Raw genomic sequence first — 25,447 nt, 5'->3', positions numbered from 1 at the left:
CTAGATATTACGCAACAGATTGCACGCTAGATGCAGGCTGATTTCAAACATTTATAACCTTTCGACTATCGACATTAAAAAGTGCAATATCGCATTACGTATATTATCAATTTGGTATGTCTTGATTAATATGACACAACCTGAAACAACCCTGAGATCACTGAGTTGGGCTAATTTTGATTGTATGTGTGTGTCAATTTTGTTACTGATATTTTAAAAGTCAAAAATATGTCTTTCATTGCTAGTTCTTTAATATTAAATGGTGTAGACAGAATAAAAATGATGCCCTGATAAAAAGATTATTTTGAGGACATAGTATCATTTGCGCTATTTGGTCAGAAAGGCTGATGTAACAGTGTTGACTGAACGCAACTTCCGTGACATAAGCACGAGCGTTGCACAATTCCTCTAAAAAAATATAGCTAACAAAGCAAAAAATATTGAAAGACTGTTTTTGGTTTAAATATGTTGATGACATTCGCTCCAAATGATTTTCTTGTGTTAACGTGCTGATTTTGTATGTGTGCTAATTTTGTTTTCGGTGTGCTAATTTTGTTATCGATCTTCGCGAAATAACTTTGTTAATACATGCTAACATAGTCATATTGATCAGGACCGTATATCACCATAACGTGAACAGGTGATTTTCCCATGCTGATCATGTTAAAACGTATACAGTAAAATCAATGTTAACATTAACACACATTACCCGTAGAAAAGCTACCAGTAGGGACTTTAAGCAGTCAGGACGGCAACGCCACGGAAGACGTCGATTAAAAACTGAGTTTCTACTTTTAGTTAGAATTTCGAAAATGGCTGCATGTGTTTACCGTCTCATAGGGCGCCAGACCTCAAACTCAACATAACGCATACAACTAGCGTTGAGTTCCAAATGTAAATCAAAATAATTTTCCGCCGCGGTGTCGCTTCGCAGACGACGCAAATTTTGGTGATTTCACGTTGTTGTTTTGCAAAGGACGGCTAAGAAATGTACAAAGTTTTAAAACGCACGTACTGGGCTATTGTTCTGCCAATTAGATCTATTGTTTTTCCATGTTCTCGTTGCCGTAGCCGTCGTGGTTTGTTTAAAGTCCCTAGTATTAGTTAGTAATTATAGTTATAAAATATTCTCTTTTATGAGGTATCGACTATGCATCGTCACCAAATGGCTTCTTATTATTATCATAACAACAATTTTTACAATGAAAATGCACCATCATTGATCTAGATTGTCTGTTTGTTCGTTCTCATCAGCTTCAGTTTCATCCCTAACACTACTGACATCATCAACATCATCATTATCATTTACAGCTTCATCTTCAAGTAAAGACAGTGTTGATTCTCCACTTCCATCCAAAATTCTTTTCAGCAATTCTTCATAATCTGTTTCAAACAAGACTTCTTCCTTCCAAAGTCTTTGCAGGCTTGCTAGTTCTGGATTAAGGATGCTCACTTCACTAGAAGAAGGTTCTTGTGACTTGGATTATTTTGAGTGGGAGCCTTATCGATCCAAGAATCAACTTTCTGTACTTCCTCAAAAAGAAAGGTCTGAAACCTTTCAACCTCTGCTTTAAGAAGAGTGATTTCTTCGTTGGCCCTTTTTTTCAACAAAAACACATTTATGATTTGTATTTTTGTAGAATGGGCTAGGGTGTTACGTTGAGGATCCACGTTGACTGAACTGTAAATGGTTGATTGCGGATCTTTCACTATAACAAAGACTTCATCATCTGACAGATCACCAAATTGGGCTGTTCTCAAAGCTTTCAGTTGGGGTATGAGCAGTTTGACACTGGCTGTTATCTTGGTAAGTTCTTTTTTCAGCTTTTTAGCAATAGCTTGTCCATCTGCAAAGACAGATTAGAAAATAAGGTAAATAAATGTCAAGTAAATAAATATTCTGATTACACTGGAACCTATCCAAGCCCACACCCAGATAAGCCAGACACTTCCTGAGCCTCTGTTTTAATCATTCTGTGCACCTGTCTAAGACACACACATAAAGCTGGTCTTCAGAGTGTTTATCACCATTATCATGTCATATCAAGAACCTATCATTCACCTGCATACTTTTTCTTCATTTCCAGAACAAAAATCCGTTCCGCTGCTAGGTGGTGTAGTTTTTTGAGTAACTGACACCCTCGTTTAAGCTTGAGGCGAGCAAGAACTTCTTTGTACAAAGAACTTGCCACAGTCCACTTCCTTTGAATTCCTTGTTGCCTCTCAATAGATGTTTGCAACTTCTCAAGCCTAAATAATATATTACAAACAAGGATATCAGAAAGAAATATCACAACTGGCACTGAGTTTAAAATAATGAAGCAAGCATGCAATTACTTTTTAAGATACTTTTCCTTGACACAAAATTTGATTCCTTAGAAGAACCATAAAGGGATTAAATACCATACACATGAGTATGCAGTTGAAGAATTTAATGAATCTGATATTAAATAATAATTTGTTTATACATCAGTGTCAAATTTTTTTTGCATTTTACTGTTTTGATTTTGATTCACACTTATTTCCTACCTATAAACATTTTTTGTTACACAAAGGTTACGCTAGAAAGTGAAAAGTTCTCGAAGACAAAGAGTTGCTTATCAAGCCCAGATAGCTTACCATTTAAAGAAATAGGCTTTAGTTGTGCTGTGATCGATCTTGTGATGAAAACTGATTTCTCCGTTCAAAGCGATGGACATTGAAACCTGATGCTCCCTATTAAACAAGAATAGATGTTTCAGTTTTTCATTCTCAATTTTGTCACTAGATATAAAAGTGTGTAGTACGAGACCGAAATAGATTTACTCCGGAGTCCACTGCTGACTAGATTTTCATATCAGTTCACGCACAGATAGCTTACCGTTTAAAGAAAGAGGCTTTAGTTGTAAGGTGATCGATCCTGTGATGAAAATCCAACCTCACTAAAGGTATATATAAACACTGTGGCCTGACTTTCCCTATTAAAAAAAAAAACAACAAAATGTTTCATTTTTATATGTTCAAATTTACCATTAGTTATAAACGTTTGACGCATGAAACTGAAATACACTCGCCAAGGTTGGCTCTTTTTTTTATTTTATTTAATACTTTTTCGAGGGTCTTAGTTTTCATAACACCCAATAAATATCCACAAAATTCGCCCGCACTGAAATAACAATTTGGCGTGTTGGATAATTAATAACTTATTAGATCAATTTGGTGTCATATCTCTGAGTACTGTTACTTGTTACTTGTATTTTGACTCACCCTACAGGCTTGTCAAAATGCAGCACAAATCGTAAAAATACTCAAGATACTACATAACAAAACTTCTATTAAAGTGCCTATGCAGTAAATGGTTTGAACCCGGGGGTAACATGTGAAGGTGTAGTCTGATCGTCCGGGTGAGTGTAGTCCTGAGAAGGACTGTTGTCGGTGGCAGTGACTGACGTTTCGACAACCTGTGCGGAAGTCATCATCAGAGTCAAGTGAAGTCATCATCACTTGACTCTGATGATGACTTCTTATTATGGTCTAATAAGTTATTAATTATGCGGAAGTTATCATCACTTGACTCTGATGATGACTTCCGCACAGGTTGTCGAAACGTCAGTCACTACCACCGACAACAGTCCTTCTCAGGACTACACTCACCCGGACGATCAGACTACACCTTCACATAAAGTGCCTATGACACTTATTTTTTTTTTTCTATTCTACATAAAAATATCATGACTCTTAAACATGTTTTCGCAACATTTGTAGTATTTTTCCCTTTTCTGAATTTTTTATCAAGCTCTATAATCCGCAGATAAAATGTCTGGCCGAGCAAAGAGGGACTAAGCGCCGTGACGTCACGGTAGTAACCATGCGTTCTTATCGAATTGAATTTTTAATTGAATGTTTATTAAGGCATAAGATAAATAATCACATATCCTATGTTACAACATTAAAAGAAGCTATATATATACATTACAGAGAAAGTCAAGATAAAAATTATAAGACTAGATTATGTTTAAAAATTAAGCGATTGACAAACGTGTTTTTGAACCTATCAGTGTTTATTTTAGGATGGTGACTTGTCTCTTTCCTCAGATTATACTTGGTTGATTTCTTTTTTGGCATTATAGCTCTTAAAGGGTGTATTGTATTATTAAAAACATTCTTGAAGATACGTGTGTCTTGGTGATCTAACAATTCATAGACATTAATTTGGTCGGATGTATACTTGCGCTTATAACATCGATCTAAGAAACATTGGATTGTTGTTAATTCGGAATTTACAGCGCCAAATACGGACAGCCCGTAAAATATATTTGGTAGAACCAGATTTAGAAACAGATGGTCTACTTCGGCCTGATTGTACCCTTCTTTCCTTAAAGATCTTAAAATGAACAGGCACTTGTTTGCTTTGATTAGTTTCTCCCGAATATGTGTTATAAACCTACTATCTTCCTGAAATGTTACCCCTAAAAGAGTAAGCTCTTTTGTCTGTGGTATTCCAGACACAATCGGAAACTCTATTGTACAACCTTTCTTGCGGAAAATGATTCCTTGCACTTAGATGGATTGCTACTCATACCATTACTTCTAGACCACTGGGAAAACTGATTATTCAGTGCGATAGAATTGTCATTATCACCTATCACAGGCGAGATAATGGTTGTATCATCTGCATATTTTACCAGCACGCTCTTATTGTCCAAGTGTATCTCTAAATCACTGAGAAAGACATTGAACAAGTGCGGCCCGCTGACACTTCCTTGGGTGGTACCTTTGTTGACACTTTTCCATTTACCAATAAACCCATTTCTAATGACTCTCTGCTGCCTGTCTTCCAAAAAGCTTAGATACCAGTTAACTATATAAGGATTTAGGGGGAGTTGCTTCAATTTGTGTGAGAGGAGATCGTGTTTCACACTATCAAAGCCTTGCTGAAATCCATAGTCAATAGGCGTACCGCTTTGCACTCTGGGATATCAATATATTGATTGACAGTATGTTGGATAGTCAGTAGAGCATTGGTACAGCTCCCTCCATCTATGTATGCAAACTGTGAGATCCCAGAATGTTCATCGAAGGTCTCCCTTGCGTGTGTTCCCAAGACAGCTTTCTCAAAGCACCTTGCGATGACAGGTGTCACATTTATTCCGCGAAAGTCTGATATTCCCTTAGGTAGATCAACCTTCGGCAAGGGGTTCAGGTCTGACTATCAGGTCTGAATATCAGGTCTGAATATCAGGTCTGACTATCAGGTCTGACTATCAGGTCTGACTATCAGGTCTGACTATCAGGTCTGAATATCGTACAAACGAGTGCTCCATGCTCTATAATTAGTAATTTGTCTGAATTTTTAATGATTTTAATGATATTTAAAGATTGTAAACAATAGATTTCATAGGCCAGGTTTATCAGAGAAGCAAAGTGAGTTACTACCGTGACGTCACGGGTATTTGAGTACCAGTACTCTTTCACACGGCCAGAGAGATAAGAGAAGCCTAAGTTCCATACAAATTCGGACTTTTATCGCCTCCTAAAATAACACAGACGCATCAGAATCACTAACAAATCTTACCAGACACCCTCTACAGGCTTCTATTTTTATACTTGAATGCAAAAAAATTGGTGTCATAGGCACTTTAAGACCCCTATTAACATAAATACAATCAACTGTTACCCTTGAGTCCAAACCATAATTATACTGCAGTGTTCCTAAACACCATCTAACAGAACAACTGAGCCACTCACCTCATAAATAGACTTCTTTGTTGATTTCTCTTTAGGTCCCCTTGGTGCACATCCTCTGTGCCATCTTCATAATCTTCCTCTTAACCTCTATTGAATAGAAGTCGTCTCTACCATACTTTTCAAATTCATCAAAGTCAAAGTCAAGACCAAAGATATCTTGGGCTTCTAACAAAGCACTATGAATGAACAAGACAGAAACTCTATCATTGAACTCAGAAAAACAAAGCTAAAACAAAACACCATGAAGAGCAAATTGTTCACAATTGTTTCTTTTACAACAGTTTCCTTTCATGACATAATGGCAAAGAAAAATGTTACTTAGGCTAGGTTAAAACCATGTCAATACAAACCGGATGGAAATAACAAGTCCTCCCTAAAGATTACGAAGCAGTGCTCTCAACAAAAATTTCCAAACTACTTCCAAATCTTGAAGAGTTCCTGGAATTCTCCTTCTTTCCCTTTTTTAAAGCCTATTAATAGGATTCTCATCCTCAAATTACAAACAGCTGATAAGAAACTTCGCAACACCTTATCCAGTCTAGAACCCTCCGCTGTTTCACCCCGGAAAGCTGCTTAATCCACTGATTTTTCTGTCCTCTCAATTCGAAGATTGCACGTTAACCACAGTTCAACCGATGTTAGTGTTAAATCCAAATGAAACTCCGCTTAGGATTACAAAGACTGCTCAGAGTAACCAGTCCTCTAACAATGCAGTGGATTTCTGTATTCTGCATGCGCAACTCCTACGCACGATGAATTCCCCGTGGGTGGTGGTGATGGTATAAACAGTTCTCCCCGTGCTTAGACGGGTACGAAGGATTCCTCTCATCCTTCCCGCCATTGGAGCCAGCCATAATTTTATGGCTATTTTTTTCTTCCAATTTAATTATTTCCTTTTTGTCTTGTTCAAAGAGTCTCCAGTAAGATCATTCCTTTTATACAGCCATTTTGTTTGACTGTTCAACAATCGATCGGAAAAGGACTGGATAGGGGAATTAAACTGCTAACTTCGGTGAAGAAGAAACGAGAAAACATACCCTGAGTAAAAACTAAAACTTGTATTTTTATATACTTTCTTCTTTGACCGCATATCAATTACAGAAAAAAATGGGTCTAGGAGAAAAGTTAAGACAAAATTGAAATCTAAAAAAGCCCAGTTCAAATTGTGTTACTCAAGTTTCCCTGGTAACGGGTACATGCACGAAGTCAATTTGTTAAGTCCCTTTATAACCTTTGACGTTCTCTCTGTAATCCGAACATTACTGAATTTTAAGCTGCTTCTCTAACTAGTATCTGCTTCGGTACTTTGTTAAAATTTTATTTCACCGGCGTCACACCACGAGCTCCCCGATTGATATCTCGCTTTCTTTCTTCCCTTTATGTCCAAAATTTCGAAAAGGCTTACAGGAATTAAGTTTAATTAATTGGAATGTCGGTCGGAAAACGGCGATGACCAGCGACTATCTTGCTTTTCGATCGTTCGACGATGATGTAAACCGACGATGATATGAAACCAGTACGAGACTCATGGCGCGAAGTCGAGCTTGTCCTTGTTCCAAGCTTTTCTTAACTTTTCTAGCGGTGACTTCATTGTCTTTGAGTGAAAATACATTGGGAAGCCTTTGGAATGGTTCCTTTCACACTCGGTGAAACTCTGCTGGCGACACAGAGAGAATCCCACCACAGAAGCAGTATGCATGTCTTCTGAAACATGTCCGCCATCTTCTATCCTTCCCTCGTGGCAAAGGATACTTTGCTTCTAGAGTCAACTACTACTCAAACTCGAATTGCAATTTTCATCTAATTCGTCTGATTGTCAGCGGTGATATCACTGTGAACCCAGGACCAGAAAAGTAATACGTTTGCCTTAAAACCGTTGCTCGAAACCATCGAGCATTGAGTTGTGACCATTGCGACTCCTGGTGCCACATTAAGTGTGGTAATGTTACTCCAAAACAGTACAGAGAATTCCAACAGATGGATAGCTTTAACTGGATCTATCCACCCTGTTTATCATAAGTTTCTCCCTCCTCTAATACTTTACTGAACTCGACAATCAGTAATTCTTCTATAAATAGTCCATGAGCCCCTAATGTGACACCAGTGGAGAAATGTGCTACGAACTACAGCAGCAGAATCCACGATGATCTCAAAGTTAAAATTACAACCGACCACAAAGGCCTAAAGATAGCACATCTGAACGTGAGAGGAATCATCAGAAAGATCAATGAGATAAGACTGCTGCTCTTGGACAGCAGACTGGATGTCTTGGCCATTACTGAGACCCACTTACGAGGCGATATTAATTCAAGCGAAATTTCGGTTAATGGTTACAAAATTGCCAGACTTGACAGAGCGTATGAGAGCGGTGGTGAGTGTGTAATATTTTTCTCAAATAATCTCTGTTACTACGAAAGGCCCGACCTATTATCTGCCATCGAAGCTGTCTGGATAGACATTACCTGTGACTCACAAAAACTTCTCGTTGGATGCATCTATAGACCTCCAGACGACTCTCATTTTTACCAAGCCTTCTACAGCATGCTGGAGGGCATTTGGATGAAAAGAAAAAATATTCTACTGATGGGGGACTTTAATGCTGACCTACTCTTCAAAAGTGACTCTGAACTGAACTCTGAGGGTAAAAGCCTCTCTAAAATACTCTGAAGCTTTAATTTACACAACGTCATCGCACAACCTACGAGGATAACCAGTTCCTCAAGTACTTTGATTGATCTAGTCATAACTAGTAATACCTCAAAGATTTTCAACTCTGGTGCCTATGACCCTGGGATGTCCGACCACTGCTTAGTTTTTGCAGTGGTTAGGTTAAATAGAGATAAAGTTCCACCTAAAATAATTATCACTAGAAACTATAAACAGGTGGACACTAAAGCACTTCAGCAGGACATGAAAAGCGCTCCTTGGTCTGTTATAAACATCTTCGATGACATTGATAATGTTAAGTATGCCTTTAACACACTGTATAACAACATCATAAAGGCCCACATACCAGAGAGAAAAGAGAAGTTAGATCAAATCCCCTGCCCTGGATCACCTCGAACATCAGAAAACTTATGAACAAGCGATACAAGCTACTGCAGCAAGCTAAAAGAACGCAAAGTGAGGATCTATGGCAAGAGTGTAAAAAAGCAAGAAACGAGGTTACCCGTCAGTTAAGAATGACAGAAGCTTTATACTGGAAGAATGAATTTGGAAAAACTCAAAACAGCAGAGATTTCTGGAACCTTGTAAAAAAAGCTAGGAAGCAGGAAAGTAAACAAAATACTACTGGCCCTATAAGAGATGACCAAGATAAGATCATTTTGGAGGACAATGTGAAAGCCAGGCTTATGAATGATTACTTTTCGACTATTGGAGAAAACTTAATGGCCAATCTTCAACCAACGCAGGATCACTCGACCATACATCATTTCTACAGGATCTCTCCCACATGCCCTGACCTCACCCTGCACTACCCCACGCTCCGTATGGATATATTAACTATCAACCCAAGAAAGGCAACAGGCCCTGAGTGCGTTTTTCCCAGAGATCTCAAGCTGTGTGGTGAATCCATCATTAGAGGCCTTCAACCTTTATTTAAACTTTACCTTGAGCATTCCAGGGTGCCCTCCCTGTGGAAGACATCACGAATGCACACTGTTATAAAGAAGGGCGATTCTGCAGATAGAAGTAACTACAGGCCACTTCAAATGCTAAGCATTCCCAGTAAAATCTTGGAGGCCATCGTATGCCGAAACATCGACAACTTTATCAATGAAAATGGCCCTTCCAACGAAAATCAATGGGGATTCATAAAAGGGCGATCGACGGAAGGGCTGCTGACATACTTAACAGAGAAATGGAAAATAGCCCTAGATAATGGAGACGTAGAGGGTGTTGTATTCATCGACTTTATAAAAGCATTTGACTGTGTCTCACACGCGGTACTCGATTTAAAGCTTCAGGCCCTTGGCTACAGTGGCTCTGCACTGGAGTGGATAAGATACTATCTTAAAGACCGGAAACAGTTCGCAGTTGTTAATGGATGTAAATCACAACTTAATGTCGTGAAATGTGGCATCCCACAGGGATCTCTGCTGGGCCCAAGACTTTTCTCCTTTTATGTAAATGACTTGCCTGATCAGATTAGGGAAGTGGAAATGGATATGTATGCAGACAACACAAAATTATTTTACATAGGCCCCTCAGTCGATGTAGTGTGTGATGCTCTAAACCGTATATTGGGGGATGTATATAACTGGTGCAGAAATAATAAGTTAACTATTCATAGTGGGAAATCGGAGGTCATGGTACTCAATAGAAACAGCTTTTGTGACCCCCTGAAACCGGTTATACTCGGAGACAAGATCCTAAGTAATGTTAATTCAAGTGTCTGCTTGGGGGTAGTAATTGACTCTAAACTGTCATGGCAGCGCCAGATCACCGCTGTCTGTAAGAGCTTTAGTCGAAAAGTCAAATATCTAAAGCGATTGAGGGTCCTTCCCAAGAAGTTACTGGAGGCCATTTACTTTAGAAGCATTGTCCCTGGTGTTACTTATCGTATGCTAGTCCGGGGAACTTGTTCCCCTTGCTATATGACATTTTGCTGATCCACTTAAGAGCAGCTAAGATTATACGCGGTCTTGCAGAAGTTAACCTGGAAACCTTGAAACGCATTCACTGGCAGCCCTTAACTAATTTTTACAAACTAAAGTTAATCTCATTCATGTACTCAGCTTATCACGGTTTAGTACCTAAACCAATACGTGATTTATTCCACAAAACTGAGCAGCGACCCTATAATCTAAGAAGAGGGGATGGATTTAAGGTACCAGAGTACAATTAATCCACAGGAAGAACAAGCTTATCCTATAGAGGGCCTACCGTGTGGAATACCCTGCCTGAATCATATAAACTTTCTACGCTAGCTTTCTACGTTAGCTACGCAACAGAAAGTTTATATTCTTTGGTTCTCATGTTCAGATGTTCAGAATAATGGCGGGCTATCGATGTTGTCTGATATTCTTGGCTTGGCTACTTATCACAATTGTCCTACACTCTCTAAAACCTAACCGTGGTTTCGGTAAGACGTCCTGCAGTATCGCTGTGTCGACGGGTTTGGATATTAAGCAGTATCCAACGCGAAATTCTAGTCCGACTCGGAGGTTCCGACGTGAAGCACTTGTGCCGCCATCTTTGAAATGTATGGCCGCACTGAAATTTGCAAATATCACTGTCTGTGCAACTTACATGGTTCTGTTAGCAGGAGATATACAGGAGAATCCAGGGCCGGTGACGGATGCTTGTGCTGTTTGCACTAAAAGATGCCGAAAGAATCAGATGGCGATACAATGCGATTCATGCGACAAGTGGTTTCATGCTAGGTGTATCAGTATGAAGAGAACGGAATATGATGAACTTTGCGAACCTTCTCTGGCTTGGGAATGCATAACTTGTTTATCACCTGGCTTTGATACACCGGTCCGCAAGTCACATGAAACAGTTAACACAGGAGTAAAAGAAGGAAAGCCCAGTGGAAGGATAAATAAAGATCTTCTTGCAAATCTTAAGAAGAGAGGAATGAAATTTGCTCATGTAAATATTGCAACTTTGCCGGGACACTGTGCCGACGCCGAAGTACTAATGGAGAAAGCAGCATTGGATGTGTTTGCGGTGACAGAATCGCGTATGGACTGTACATTGCTCGATAGTAAGATATGTCCTTCGGGTTATACTTGCTACAGAAAAGATAGAAATCGAAATGGTGGTGGTTGCGCCGTTTTTGTAAGGAGCAAATGGCCAAGCAAGCGGAGAAGTGACTTAGAATCTGACTGTTTAGAAATGGTATGCGTAGAAATATGTCCAGAAAAAGCTAAGAACACGATATTTGCTGTGATGTATAAACCACCGAGTATGAATCAAGAGAAATTTATCTCAGGCCTGGAACAGGAGTTTCTCGCTAAATTGGACGACGAAATGGTAAAGGATTTGATCATGATGGGAGATTTCAACGCGGATGTTATTGCCCTGAAACCATGCAAATATACCAGAAAATTGATGCAAACCACTCGTCTCCATGGTCTGAGTCAACTCGTCAAAGAGCCCACAAGCGTGACAGGTTGACTATAAATGTCAAGAAGACCAAATTTATGCTGGCAGGCAGTAAAAGGATGCTATCCTTATTTGAAGACTTTGAGTTGCAACCAAATGGTACGCAAATCGATCGCGTGCAGACATTCAAATATATGGGAGGGACAACGGATGCAAAATGGAGCTGGTAGCCACATATCAGCAATTTGCTAAAGAGATTAGGTCATCGTCTTTCTTTGTTTAATCGCATATTTCATATGTTAGACAATAGAACTCGCATAGCTTTCTACAATGGGCTAGTGCTGCCACACCTAGACTATGCCGACACAGTGTGAGGAGATCAACCCGGTCTAAAATCAGAAATGGAAAAATTGCAAAGTTTTCTGAACAAATTTGCGAAGAAAATTAAATTAGGCAAGATGTCTTCTTCAGAAGCTCTGAAGTGTCTGAATTGGCTCCCTCTGGCTGGATGACGTCTATTTCATCGTTGTACCATCGTAGAAAATGCAATCAAAGGAGACATTCCGCAACATTTTGAAAGTTTTAAATCGACATTGAGAAGTTCGCATGGCTACAACACTAGAAATGGCTACTTACCTAGACTGCCTAAACCTAAAACGGAATGCGGAAAGAGGGTGTCCTACTTCCGTTTTATAAATGACTGGATGTCCCTCCCAGTATTTTAAGAAGGCCAATGCCATGCACAATTTTTAAGGAAACCCTTACAAGATTCTTAATGGATAAATATTTTAAATGATGGATAAAACTTTAGATATACGCCGTTTTAGATCTGCGACAATTGTATTTCTTATTTTAGCTTTTAATACTTTTTATTTTTACGGAGGACCTCCCTGAAAACCACGTATTTACGTGACGGGCGCTTCCTCCTTAAAGATTGTTTATTATTGTTATTATTATTATTATTATAGTTTTAAGAACAACACAAAAAAAGATAAGACACTACTAGATAAATTAAGTTTCGCGAAGGAATCATGCCTGATTACAAACAAGGATGATGACTTTTATTATTTCTGAACAATTTATTCAATTTATTTAATTCAACTCATCTATTTATCCTTTCAGTTACTGATATAGATTACAATGGACATAGTAATTTTTACATACTCTTAATTCCTTATGTACCTTACACCTGTATTTATCCTAGTTAATGTAATTAGACCTTAATGTTTTAGATAGGCAGGTCCACATCAGCCATTGGCTGACTTTTACCAACGTGCATTAACAAATAAACTATGTATGTATGTATGTAAACAAACTGGAGTTTCTTCAGCCAAGTTCACAGCTCTTGCCAAACCAAGTGGCAGGGGCTTAGAAGTGCCGTAAAAAGATTCTTTACTACCCCTTGTTTTACCGAAAAAGTGATCATAAAAAGCCAACACGACACTGTAAACGTTGCCGCAAATCGAGCCAGTTCGCAACCGCATTAAAACTTTGCACAAAAGACCGTTTTTGGGCGCGAGAACAATTTTTTTACAATTTGTACACCCTCTCAATTTTTTAAAATTCTTTTCTTCTTTTCAAAAATGAGAATTAAAACCTTATCTTTTGAACGGCTTTCTTATTTTTTAAACTTTTGCAACGGCTGTTCGTTTCCCCGCAAAATTTATTGAGTTTATATAAGAACGCGTCTGAGCCCGCGTTTCGTACCGCGGGTCTCTGGCGCACGCGCAGAAGTTCTTCATCCCTGTCCCACTCCACGCGATGAACAGCTTCAGTACAGCGGAAATCCGCTTAAAAATCTAGGTTACATAGCCCTTCAAAGATGGCGACTATTTGTGAATTTCAAGACTACACCAAATTCGACTTATTTTTTCGCTTAGACAAGCGCTCGTTTCCCCAAAGAGGTCAATACCTGGAAAAACATGAAATACGGGATCTTGTCAGCTATTTCGGCCGAACATAAACGGCTCTCTGTGCCTTGAAATATGTCTCAAATGGACGATCGATTATCGTAGACGACGTTCTGACGTGGGCAATTTGGAAACACTACCTTACATCGGTGTGGTGAGACATGGAAAATGGTAAACACGGGCGGATTTGAGAGATCAGAGAGGCCATAAGAAGTAAAACAAATGACCGTCCAGGGCCAAACTTAGCTACATCGGGGGATCGTAGGAATTCTTGTGAGTGTTGTTTATGTTGTTTTTAAATGATTTAGACGTGGGCATTTCGACTATCCACTTTATCTTCAAAAATATAGCCGCATTTTATTCATTTCTCAATCAAAGGTTTGTACGGCAACCATATTTAAAGTCCGCAAATCTTTCACACTGCGTATACTCCGCCGCCATTTTGTATTCTATTTTTCGGCATGTCAATTCGTGAGAATCGAAGACGCTATTTCTGATCCATTACCTTTAAATGTCGGGGTTCCCCAAGGCTCCATCCTGGGTCCTGTACTATTCACAACGTATGTTAACGATTTATTGTCGATTCGTAAGCACTGCAAATCTTCAGGTTACGTAGACGACACAAAAGTTTTCTTATCTTTTCTTTCTCGTGATATTACTGACGGAAGCAATGCGTTAAATGAAGACCTTTTGGAAATATCCCGTTGGTGCTGCAACAATTCACTACTGATTAACCCTGACAAGACTAAACTCTTGGTTATTGGCGTTCCACAACTCTTGCGTAATTTGCCATGTCTATCGGTTACCATCCTTGGAAAAGAGATTGAACCTGTTTCTGTTGCCAGAGACCTGAGTGTCTATATTGACCAAACTCTCAGTTACAATGAACATATATCAAAGCTAGTTTCGAGCTGTGTTCACAAACTTGTTCAAATAAATAGGATAAAACACTTATTAGATCGGAAAACTCTACTCTTAACGATTAATGCCTTTGTATTTAGTAAGCTCTTTTATTGTTCGACTGTTTGGGGAAACACATCCAAGTCAAATATAAAGAAGCTGCAACTGGTTCAGAACTTCGCGGGAAAGAATGTACTCGGCCTGAAAAAGTTCGATCACATCTCTCAGGGCCTTAAATCACTTAGGTGGCTTAGCATAGAGGATAAATTGCGATTAAACACAGCCGTCATGGTGCATAAATGCTTACACCATTGGGTGCCCATCTATTTGAAAAACAAATTTGTATATAGGTCACAAGTTAATAATAGACAACTTAGATCTGTTGATAATAATTATCTCAACTTGCCACACTGTCGACTTTCTACTGGCCAAAGGTCATTCGCCTTTCGGGGAGCAAAAGTTTGGAACTCACTCCCCTTGGACCTAAAGTTAACCCCTTCACTGAGGACTTTTAAAAAGAATGTATGCGAACTGCTTTTTTAAATAATTCATCATGAAACGTTGTATTTAATAGTTAATATTTGATTTTATCTTTTATTTCATTAAGATCATTAAGTTTTTTAACTGAATAGCTTCTCCAGTTGCATCCATTAAAGAAACCGGCTTGTGTTCGAAACAACTATCGTCAAAGTGAGCGGAACACAGGCATTACGACTTCTTCGGCACGAAATCTTTCCGATTTATCCGGACAAATCGCGTCCATTTCTGCCGCACACTTTCCTCCTTGGGAAAGTAATGCATGGAAATTTCAGGTGTTCCGGTTTTGTTGGAGCAATTCACTTTATTAGGGCCACCAGCCGAGCAATAATTCTTAGCTCCCTTCTTTGCTCCCTTGTCCGCGATGAAACTGTCGTCTTCAGAACCATCAACTACGTCACTTCCTGTGTAAGATGAGAGATTTGACCGCGCGTAAAATGGATCCATTTCAGATTGCGAAATCCAAACTTTGAGGCTCAAAAAATAATACAAGAAAGTGCTTTTGGTCGGTCAAAATCGCTTAGCTGTGTTCATCAAGACATAAGCAAACAAATAGGGCAAAAAACTTTTTTACTTCATTGGCACTTTAAGAGTGACTAGCATCTAATTTCTCCTTACAATATCACCACAGAATCACACATTTAAGTCACAAGAATAAAGGAAATATCATTGCCAACTGAAGAAGCTCTTTAATGTGTTAACCAAATTCTCCTTGTCAGCACCTTAAGAAATGTATAGATAAACAGTTAGGAGAATATGCATACTGATGTTAGTTTTGTGAAGGGTTAATTGGGTTACAAGTCCAATCCACATTACCCAGAGAATTTTTGAGAAAACAAGTGTCCCTGAGGTAAAAATTTGTCTTGAAAGAAGTCACAAAATATAAAGCTGGTACTCAGTGTTTGTGGAATGATAGCTACAATGATATGGATCATGCAGTAACTTGTTTTGGAGGCAATACTCACAGAGAAGTTTGAAACAAAGACCTGTTGCCTGTGTATGCCAAACCTTTTCATCCCATTCCCAGATCTTCCACAGGTCTTCAATATTCATGCAGTTCTGGGGCCAATTCAACAAAACTTTTACACTATTTGTAGATTTTCATAAGTGTAGTGTCTTACAAGTGTAACCTACAAAATTAATGTAGCACTGCTGACAGGTGTAAACTACAGGTCTTTACACTTGCGAGGGACAAGCGCAGCTCTGAAGAACTAGTGACTTATTCTCGAAACGACACTTTTTTAGGATTCAGCTTTTTACTATGCTTTCTAAACAATAAAAACTGTTGCTGGCACAGCTTGTGAGAGATATTAAATCGGTCCTGCTGCAACCATTTTCTTCGACGGTAACCAAAAAGAAAAAGCAAGAGGTGTATTAGAACATTCGTGTTCAAATGAATGGCGTGGGTGCTGGAATAGAGAGTGCTGCAAGTTTGCAAGATGTTCGGTGGGCAAACATTCGGCGGGCGACCATAGGGAAGGCCAGTCAGCAAAAGAAGACGGGAAGTGGAGGCAGCGGCCAGCTTACTAAGTTGAACGAAACTATTCTGGACATACTGTTGGACATGAGAGTGCCAATTTAAAGTCCGCTCAGGCCCCAGACACAGACATTGTCATTGCAGAAATTGCACAAGAATTCCACACATGCACTACACATTCCTGTCTAATGATTTTCTGTACAATGTCTTTGTTATAAATGCAGAAGGGCCAAGTACTAGTGGAGCCGCTCCAGCTGAAGAAATTCAAGGGATGCCAGAGTTGGATGAGACAATAGCGGTAATAACTGAGCCTACTGAAGAGGACTCACGATCCTCTTCAATGGGCAGCCTGGGCCATTTGTGAATGTTTCCTCACCCCAAATTAACAGCGAACAACAAGCAAAGGAGGCTCAAAGGGAATTAAAGAGCTGCCTTAGGAGAACTGGCCGTAGAAGAGCTTATGCGATTGAAAAAGGGAAACTCCATCTAGAATGCAAAAAACTATGTCTGGAAATAAAAAAATTAAGGAGAGGTTTACTTACACGACAAAATGATAAGGCAAAAGTTATCATATCGTGACTTATTGTTGTGTTAACAAATACCCTGCAAGCGAATAATTGAACCATTAAGATGACCCAAATAAACTAGTGGATTTGCAATGTCAAACAGCCATCTTTTCTCAAAATTTCGAGGCTGACCAATGATTTGTTGTTTTATAAATTCTCCCAGTCCTTCATCGCTGGAAGAGAGCATGATTTCATTTAATACTGAACGATTTTTACCATTGTATACAAATTTTACAAGGGACTTATGACTTGTAAATTTGCACTTGTAATTTACAAGTCGAATTATCTCAGAAATACAAGTTGGACAGTGGTAAAACGTTTCTTGAAATGGATATCTACTGAATTCTAGCTACAAGAGTAGTGCTAGCACCACACCTAAAATAAAATAAAAATTTGAAAATAAAAATTTGGCGTGTTGGATAATTAATAACTTATTAGACCATTTTGGTGTCATATCGCTGAGTACTGTTACTTGTTGCTGTTACTCCACTTTATTTAAAATCACCAAAAATATTTACAAAAGTTTGATAAAAACTCTAAAAATCAAAAAAAAAAAAATTAAAATGTCCATCAGAAGCTAAGAAAAACACACCTCGTCTATATTTACTTCTCGAGCTTTTCGATAATAATAAAGATGATAATAATAATGATAATAAAAATGATTATTGTGATAACAATGATAACAGTAATTTTAAGTCTCTTGACAAAGGAAATGCAAAGTCTTCATAAGTTCAACGCAAAAGAATAAGAAAAGTTTAATATAAAAATAATAAAAATAATCTATAACTGATAAGTTTAAGGAAGTCTTGCTCGACCCTTCTCTAAGTTCCTCCTTCTCGGGGGTTCTAGTTAACAAATAGAGAAGCCTTGACTGTGCTCTGTTCTGTAGTAAAGCACGCAGGAAGCGGCTAGAGCACGAAAGAAGTGTAGGGAGAAACACGAGACGTAGTCGAGTGTTTCTCCCCACTTCTTCTGCATGTAAACACCCCAAGTAAAATTCACGATCTCCCAAGTTGTAGCTCCTCCAGGTCATAGTTCCTTCTATTGTCCAAGTTGTAAAGATCACTTTAACGTCTTCTTTCTTTTAAAATATTCCGTACCCAAAAGTTTTTCGATGGGTCTTAGTTTTCGAGGGGTCTTAGTTTTCAAGGCCTTAGGTCTTAGGTCTTACGTCTTAGGTCTTAGGTCTTAGTTTTCGTGACACCCGACCAAAGATATATTGGGCTTCCAGCAAAGCACTATGAATGAACAAGACAGAAACGCTATCATTGAACTCAGAAAAACAAAGCTAAAACAAAACACCATGAAGAGGAAATTGTTCACAATTGTTTCACTCACAACAGTTTCCTTTCATGACATAATGGCATGGGAAAATGTTACTTAGGCAAGGTTAAAACCGTGTCAATACAAACGGGATGGAAATAACAAGTCCTCCCCTAAAGATTGTACGAAGCAGTGCTCTCAATAAAAATTTCTAAACTACTTCCAAATCTTGAAGAGTTCCTGGAATTCTCCTTCTTTCCGTTTTTGTAAGCCTATTAATAGGATTCCCATCCTCAAATTACAAACAGCTGATGAGAAACTTCGCAACACCTTATCCAGTCTAGAACCCTCCGCCGTTTCACCCCGGAAAGCTGCTTGATCCGCTGATTTTTCTGTCTTCTATATTCACAGACTGCACGTTAGCCACAGTTCAACCGATGTTAGTGTTAAATCCAAAAGAAACTCCGCTTAGGATTACAAAGACTGCTCAGATTAACCAGTCCTCTAACAATGCAGTGGATTTCTGTATTCAGTGCAACTCCTACGCACGATGAACTCCCCGTGGGTGGGGGTGATGGTATAAATAGTTCTCCCCGTGCTTAGACGGGTACGAAGGATTCCTCTCATCCTTCCCGCCATTGGAGCCAGCCATAATTTTATGGCTATTTTTTCTTTCATTTTAATTATTTCCTTTTTGTCTTGTTCAAAAAGTCTCCAGTAAGATCATTCCTTTTATTCAGCCGTTTTGTTTGACTGTTCAACAATCGATCGGAAAAGGACTGGGTAGGAGGATTGAAGTGCTAACTTGGGTGAAGAAGAAACGAGAAAACGTACCCTGAGTAAAAACTAAAACTTGTATTTTTATTTACTTTCTTCTTTGAACGCATATCAATTACGGCAAAAAATGGATCTATGGGAAAGTTAAGACAAAATTGAAATCTAAAAAAGCCCAGTTCAAATTGTGTTACTGAAGTTTCACTGGTAACCGGTACATGCACGAAATCAATTTGTGAAGTCCTTATATAACCTTAGAAGTTCTTCCTGCAATCCGAACATTACTGAATTTTAAGCTGCTTCTCTAATTAGTAGCTTAAACCTTTATCGCTCGTAAAAAAAGTTATTTCCCGAAGATTTAATTCCGTCACATCAAAAAGATAGTAGTAAATAAATCGAGTACGGAAGGCACTTAAAAAAAAATCTTAAATATCATTACGTATTTCCTTCCAAAAGAAAAATCATAAAAACTTTACATAATGATACTCCAATGGGGTTAAACTTTTTTTATTATACTTGAGGTGCCATATGATACCTTCTCAAAAAATTACAAAAAATTTAAAATATGTTTGGTGTTACAAATATATCTTTCGAAAAAAGTACCCAATGTGTCCTTAGGCAATCATAGGCATCACTTAAGAAAATAATTTACTTTCAATTTTCTTGGCTTCATTGACTAATCGCTGTCGAAAAGAAAATTTTGAAAATTTTGCTTATTTTGACTCCTTAACAATTCGCTTTTCGAAAAATAAAGTTCTTGAAGTTTGTTCTCTGTAAAATTTTAACTCTGCGTTATAAACTGTTCTGTTCCGTATTATATATTACAACCTCTTTGACGAGATGCTCGCGACAATGGCGGATTACCACCAGTTTATCTCGAAGAAAATTTAGTCTACCGTTTTATACATGAACCTCTGGCTCGGGCAATTGGGCAACCATGCCTCACGTTAGACAATAAACTTTGATTGATTGATTGATTGATTGAAGATCTCTTTCACAATGGAGTCATTTTCCATTAAGGAAGGGGGGCGATTGAAATGAACAAGCTTTCCTCAGTCCCAGTACTTTCTGATGCACAGAGTTTACTCGACTCATGGCTCTTTGGGTGTAGCAGACTTTGGCCACTTTCCAAAATCAAAACTCACGTTGTCGCCAATTAGCATGAACGAGGCCCACTTAGAAATGTCTTCAAAGCCGTTATTCCTCATCCACTTCCTGGCCTCGTAAAGAGATTCACTGGCACTTTCACCACGGAACAAATGTTGGTAAAAACAACTCATGAACGTCTCTGTGGCTCTGTCATCCAAGGCCCATCGTGCCGCCAACACTGAGCGAGCACCGGATCCTATGAACGCTCGAGCGATTCCAATAACTCCCTCAGCTCTAATCTGCCCACGAGCACTGTGACAACAGCTAAGTACCACCAGTTTAGCTCGCAGCTTAATTTGTGAGATGTCCGCCATTGTCAAAAGGTAGGCTTCTTCTAGTGGAATAAAGGGTGTTGGGCGCTTAGGAGAAAGAAGAATCTCTCCTCTTTCGGCATCTCCATGTGCAGCAAGATGAATTAGACTCACTGAGTTAATCACTTGAAGTACAGCTTCCTTTGTTGCATGGTGTGCAGTCAGAGGTGTTACGCCAAGAAGTCTTCCAATCATCTCTGCCTCATTTCTTGCACATGGCAATGGCTCTATTGTCCTGCGTCTTCCTTTGTAAATCACCTCTCCAACCTCAGGGTCACCTACTATCAATGCCCCGGCCTGACTGTGATACTCTGGGGGGCTCTCCTGAATAATCTTGAGAGTCGTTAAAGAGGGAACGATACGGATCCTAGCCGTCTCCGAGAAATACTTGCCTCCTTCTTCACGTAAGGCTGCAAATGGAACTTGGTACATACAGGAATCGGGGACAATTATGACCTCGGACTCCTTCAGTAAATCAGCCACAGGAGCGAGGATTATCTTGTGGCATAAGTGAAGATTCGGTTTGATAACTTTAACAGCATCATCGTCACGAATCAGCGCGCAATTTTCATGGACAAGCGACATCGACTCGGTATCGTCAAACGATCGATCTTCGCATTTCTCTTCGGGTAAAATGCCTAGGAAGCTTCCTGAGAAAAACTCATCTAAGGAAGGGACTAGTCCAGTCACCTCGCTTGGGTGAAGATTCACTTCTCTTTCTAAAAAAAGAATGGCTCTCGTTGCTTTGAGAATCCAAAACCGAACAGATTCTTCATCAATCGAAATATACAGGCATATACCGTCTCCTTCTCTTGGAATAACATTCTGAATGCCACACCACGTTTCTCGACTGCCTGTAATCTGCTCTTTGAAAGAGTATTGAGTCGCCATCAAGTCGGCCAAGCCTCTTGCCCGTCTTAGTTCCTCGACATAAAGAGCGTCTTCGGGCTTCGCAGTGGAAGAAAGCAACTGACTGAGCATCTCGTAGGGAAAGGTACCGTGCTTCTCTAAAAGTGACGTTTTAAGCTGATCGTTTTCTTTAAGGGAACCTCTTAAAATGTCGAACTTTTCAATGCTTTGAAATAGGTACGAAAAGGCGGCTTTAAAATCAACTTTTGATAGTTTCAACACCGTTAGCTGACAAAGGATTTGAAACTCGTACAAAATGTGTCCAATATCTCTACTGAGTCGGAGGGCCTTGCTGAAGTATTCTTCGGCCATGTCATATTTACCAAGGGATTGGAAACATGATCCCATGTTTGCGTAGCTGTTTACCACTCCTTCTCTCCTGCCAGCCTCCATCCGAATTGCAAGTGCTCTTTCGTGATATTCCTGAGACTTCTCATACAAACCACGCTTATGAGCGATTATTCCAAGATTTGTTAAATCATCTGCTTCTCCTATTCGGTCACCGACTTTCATTCTAATTGCCATTGCTCTTTCAAGACATTTGTCAGCCTCCCCATATTTACCGAGAGACAGATAAAGTGCCGATAAGCTTCCGTAACTTGCTCCTTCTCCAACTCTGTCGCCAACAGCTTTTTTGATAGCGAGTGCTTTCTCCAGATGCTCTCGGGCCTTGTCGTGTTGACCAAGCGCTATACACAATGTTCCTAAGTTTCCGTAGTTTGCTGCTTCTCCACCTCTGTCACCAACGGCTTTTTTGATAGTGAGTGCTTTCTCCAGATACTCTCGGGCCTTGTCGTATTGACCAAGCGCTATGAACAATGTTCCCAAGTTTCCGTAGCTTGTTGCTTCTCCATCTCTGTCGCCAACAGCTCTTTTGATAGCGAGTGCTTTCTCCAGGTACTCTCGGGCCTTGTCGTATTGACCAAGCGATCGGAACAATGCTCCTAAGTTTTCGTAGGTTGTTGCTTCTCCATCTCTTTGGCCAACAGCTTTTTTGATAGTGAGTGCTTTCTCCAGATACTCTCGGGACTTGTCGTATTGACCAAGCGATCGGAACAATGTTCCTAAGTTTCCGTAGTTTGCTGCTTCTCCAACTCTGTCGCCAACAGCTCTTTTGATAGCGAGTGCTTTCTCCAGATACTCTCGGGCCTTGTCGTAGTGACCAAGCGATAAGAACAATGCTCCTAAGTTTCCGTAGTTTGTTGCTTCTCCATCTCTATCCCCAACAGCTTTTTTGATAGCGAGTGCTTTCTCCAGATACTCTCGGGCCTTGTCGTATTGACCAAGCGATCGGAACAATGTTCCTAAGTTTCCGTAGATTGTTGCTTCTCCATCTCTGTTGCCAACAGTTTTTGTGATAGCGAGTGCTTTTTGAAGATACTCTCCGGCCTTGTCATATTGACCAAGCGATTGGAACAATGTTCCTAAGCTTCCGTAGTTTGCTGCTTCTCCATGTCTATCGCCAACAGCTTTTTTGATAGCGAGTGCTTTCTCCAGATACTCTCGGGCCTTGTCATATTGACCAAGCGATATGAACAATGTTCCTAAGCTTCCGTAGATAGTTGCCTCTCCTTCTCTATCGCCAACAGCTTTTTTGATAGCGAGTGCTTTCTCCAGATACTCTCGGGCCTTGTCGTATTGACCAACCGATCGGAACAATGTTCCTAAGCTTCCGTAGATTGTTGCTTCTCCAACTCTGTCACCAATAGCTTTTTTGATAGCGAGTGCTTTCTCCAGATACTCTCGGGCCTTGTCATATTGACCAAGCAATAAGAAAAGCATTCCTAAGTTTCCGTAGTTTGTTGCTTCTCCATCTCTACCCCCAACAGCTTTTTTGATAGCGAGTGCTTTCTCCAGATACCCTCGGGCCTTTTCATATTGACCAAGCGATATGAACAGTATTCCTAAGCTTCCGTAGATAGTTGCCTCTCCATCTCTGTCGCTAACAGCTTTTTTGATAGCGAGTGCTTTCTCCAGGTACTCTCGGGCCTTGTCGTATTGACCAAGTGATCGGAACAATGTTCCTAAGTTTCCGTAGATTTATGTATATGAGAACGATCCTTCGCAGTAAAGCACTATTTGAGCAATAGTGAAAATCAGACCTGAAAAAAATTTCAGGCCTGTACGGGATTCGAACCACTGACCTCTGCGATACTAGTGCAGCGCTCTACCAATTGAGCTAACAAGCCAACTGGGAGCAGGCCATCAAATTAATTCGATATAAACCCGTAGATGATAAATCAAACAACAACAAACATATGAAACATATGTGTGAACTGCGGTTATGAGACGTATATGAGAACGATCCTTCGCAGTAAAGCACTATTTGAGCAATATAGTGCTTTACTGCGAAGGATCGTTCTCATATACGTCTCATAACCGCAGTTCACACATATGTTTCATATGTTTGTTGTTGTTTCCGTAGATTGTTGCTTCTCCATCTCTGTCGCCAACAGCTTTTTTGATAGCGAGTGCTTTTTCCAGATATTCTCGGGCCTTGTTATGTTCACTAAGCAACTCGAATAATGTTCCCAGTTCCCTGTAGCATTCTGCTTCTTCTTTTGCACTGCCAGATGCATTCATGATGTTTTTTGCCGTCTCATAAAATTTTACTGCCTCCCTAAGATTATTTTGAGCTCTAAGTATTCTAGCAAGAACTAAATTTAGGTAACCTTTATGGAAGTTGCCATCAGAGTCCTGACACAAGAGTAATACTTTGGACACCACATTTCTCCTTAAATTTAAAATGCTTTGGTGAAGTAATTTCCAAACTGGACTGTTATTGCTGAATTTCTATTGTTCAATAGAACTGAGCATTCTTCGCACAATAGGATGGCTCTTCTAACGAAACCAGTGTTGAGAAGGAAAGTGACGACAGCTAAACCTATGCTGATAGCTAACGTGATAAACTCTTCTTCTGTTTTGTCCATCACAGCTCTCTTCGCTGTTATTGAGAAAAAAAATGAGAGTTAACTACTACACATCTGAGGCGAATAATTTAGAAGATTTAAAAGAAACCTTGGTTTCGTTGTCTGAACAATTTGAGCACCCAAACCCAGTATATGATCAGCCTTAATGATGCCTTTAAGAGGGTCTCCATGGAGTGATGGCTTTTGCGGCTAACCGTTAACGTTTTGGCCATTTGACGGCTAACTGTTAATATCATTCGGTTTTTTTTTTTACAGTTAACTTTTTTTTACGACTATCGGCTTAAATTTTTGGCCGATTTACGACCAGTGATTAACCTCATGGGAACCCTCTCTTAAAGGTCAGTAGCTACAGTATCTGATGGCTATACGAGGAGCCATTGGTTTGAAAGTATCCCAGGGATCTGGGTATGAATTCTGTTATGGTGTTCAAGTCACGGAAGTTTGAGCTACACGTTTCCCCCGTTTGCGTAAGAAGTTTTAGCTCTAGTTAAACTTGACGGAACAGTATTTTGATATCCAGAACTTCATAGCTTATGAAATTAAAGATCGGCAATTAATAGGGAATAATATACTGGAAACGTGATTATTTCATCAATTTCTCACCAACTGTTTGCTGATTGACTGATTTCAGTGAACATGGTCAAATTAGGTTGACCTCATCTTTTATGTGGCGACGTAATGTCGATTGGTATCGTTTTTGTGCATGTATTCCATTTCCCGTAATATCTCAGCTTAGACAAAAAAACAGCGAACTTTACTTTCCCTAAAATATGTTTTACAACTCTATTAGTCGATGCACTTAACGTATATGAACTGCTCTTGTTTAGTTTCCGCTTCCTGGTCATCAGATATTTCAAATCACTTGATGTTTGTTTACAAACTTGATTTGGATTACTTTGCTTAAGAGTTTTCTGTTTTCTTTCAGAAGGAAGGTTATAAC

The 25,447-nt window shown here is 39.5% G+C and overlaps 2 protein-coding genes across 2 annotated transcripts; both read right to left on the bottom strand.

The window, feature by feature from the left end:
- Window positions 1-1,153: 1,153 nt before the first annotated feature.
- On the bottom strand, window positions 1,154-2,317 carry LOC148717956 (uncharacterized). Its single transcript, XM_088742261.1, has 2 exons — window positions 2,063-2,317; window positions 1,154-1,847 (listed from the first exon to the last, which is right to left on the bottom strand). Exons 1-2 carry the CDS (start codon window positions 2,079-2,081, stop codon window positions 1,450-1,452), a joined length of 417 nt encoding a protein of 138 aa, XP_088598387.1. The 5' UTR covers window positions 2,082-2,317; the 3' UTR covers window positions 1,154-1,449.
- A 16,957-nt stretch (window positions 2,318-19,274) lies between these two features.
- Window positions 19,275-23,902, bottom strand: LOC148717955 (uncharacterized). The gene has a single exon (XM_088744069.1). The coding sequence runs from the start codon at window positions 23,357-23,359 to the stop codon at window positions 20,300-20,302; it is 3,060 nt and encodes a 1,019-aa protein (XP_088600195.1). The 5' UTR covers window positions 23,360-23,902; the 3' UTR covers window positions 19,275-20,299.
- Window positions 23,903-25,447: the final 1,545 nt, after the last annotated feature.

This window comes from Stylophora pistillata, chromosome 13 (genome assembly GCF_964205215.1).
Source record: "Stylophora pistillata chromosome 13, jaStyPist1.2, whole genome shotgun sequence".
NCBI lineage: Eukaryota > Metazoa > Cnidaria > Anthozoa > Scleractinia > Pocilloporidae > Stylophora > Stylophora pistillata.
The sequence above is the reverse complement of the archived record's forward strand: the minus strand, read 5'-3'. Positions and strand labels throughout refer to the sequence as shown.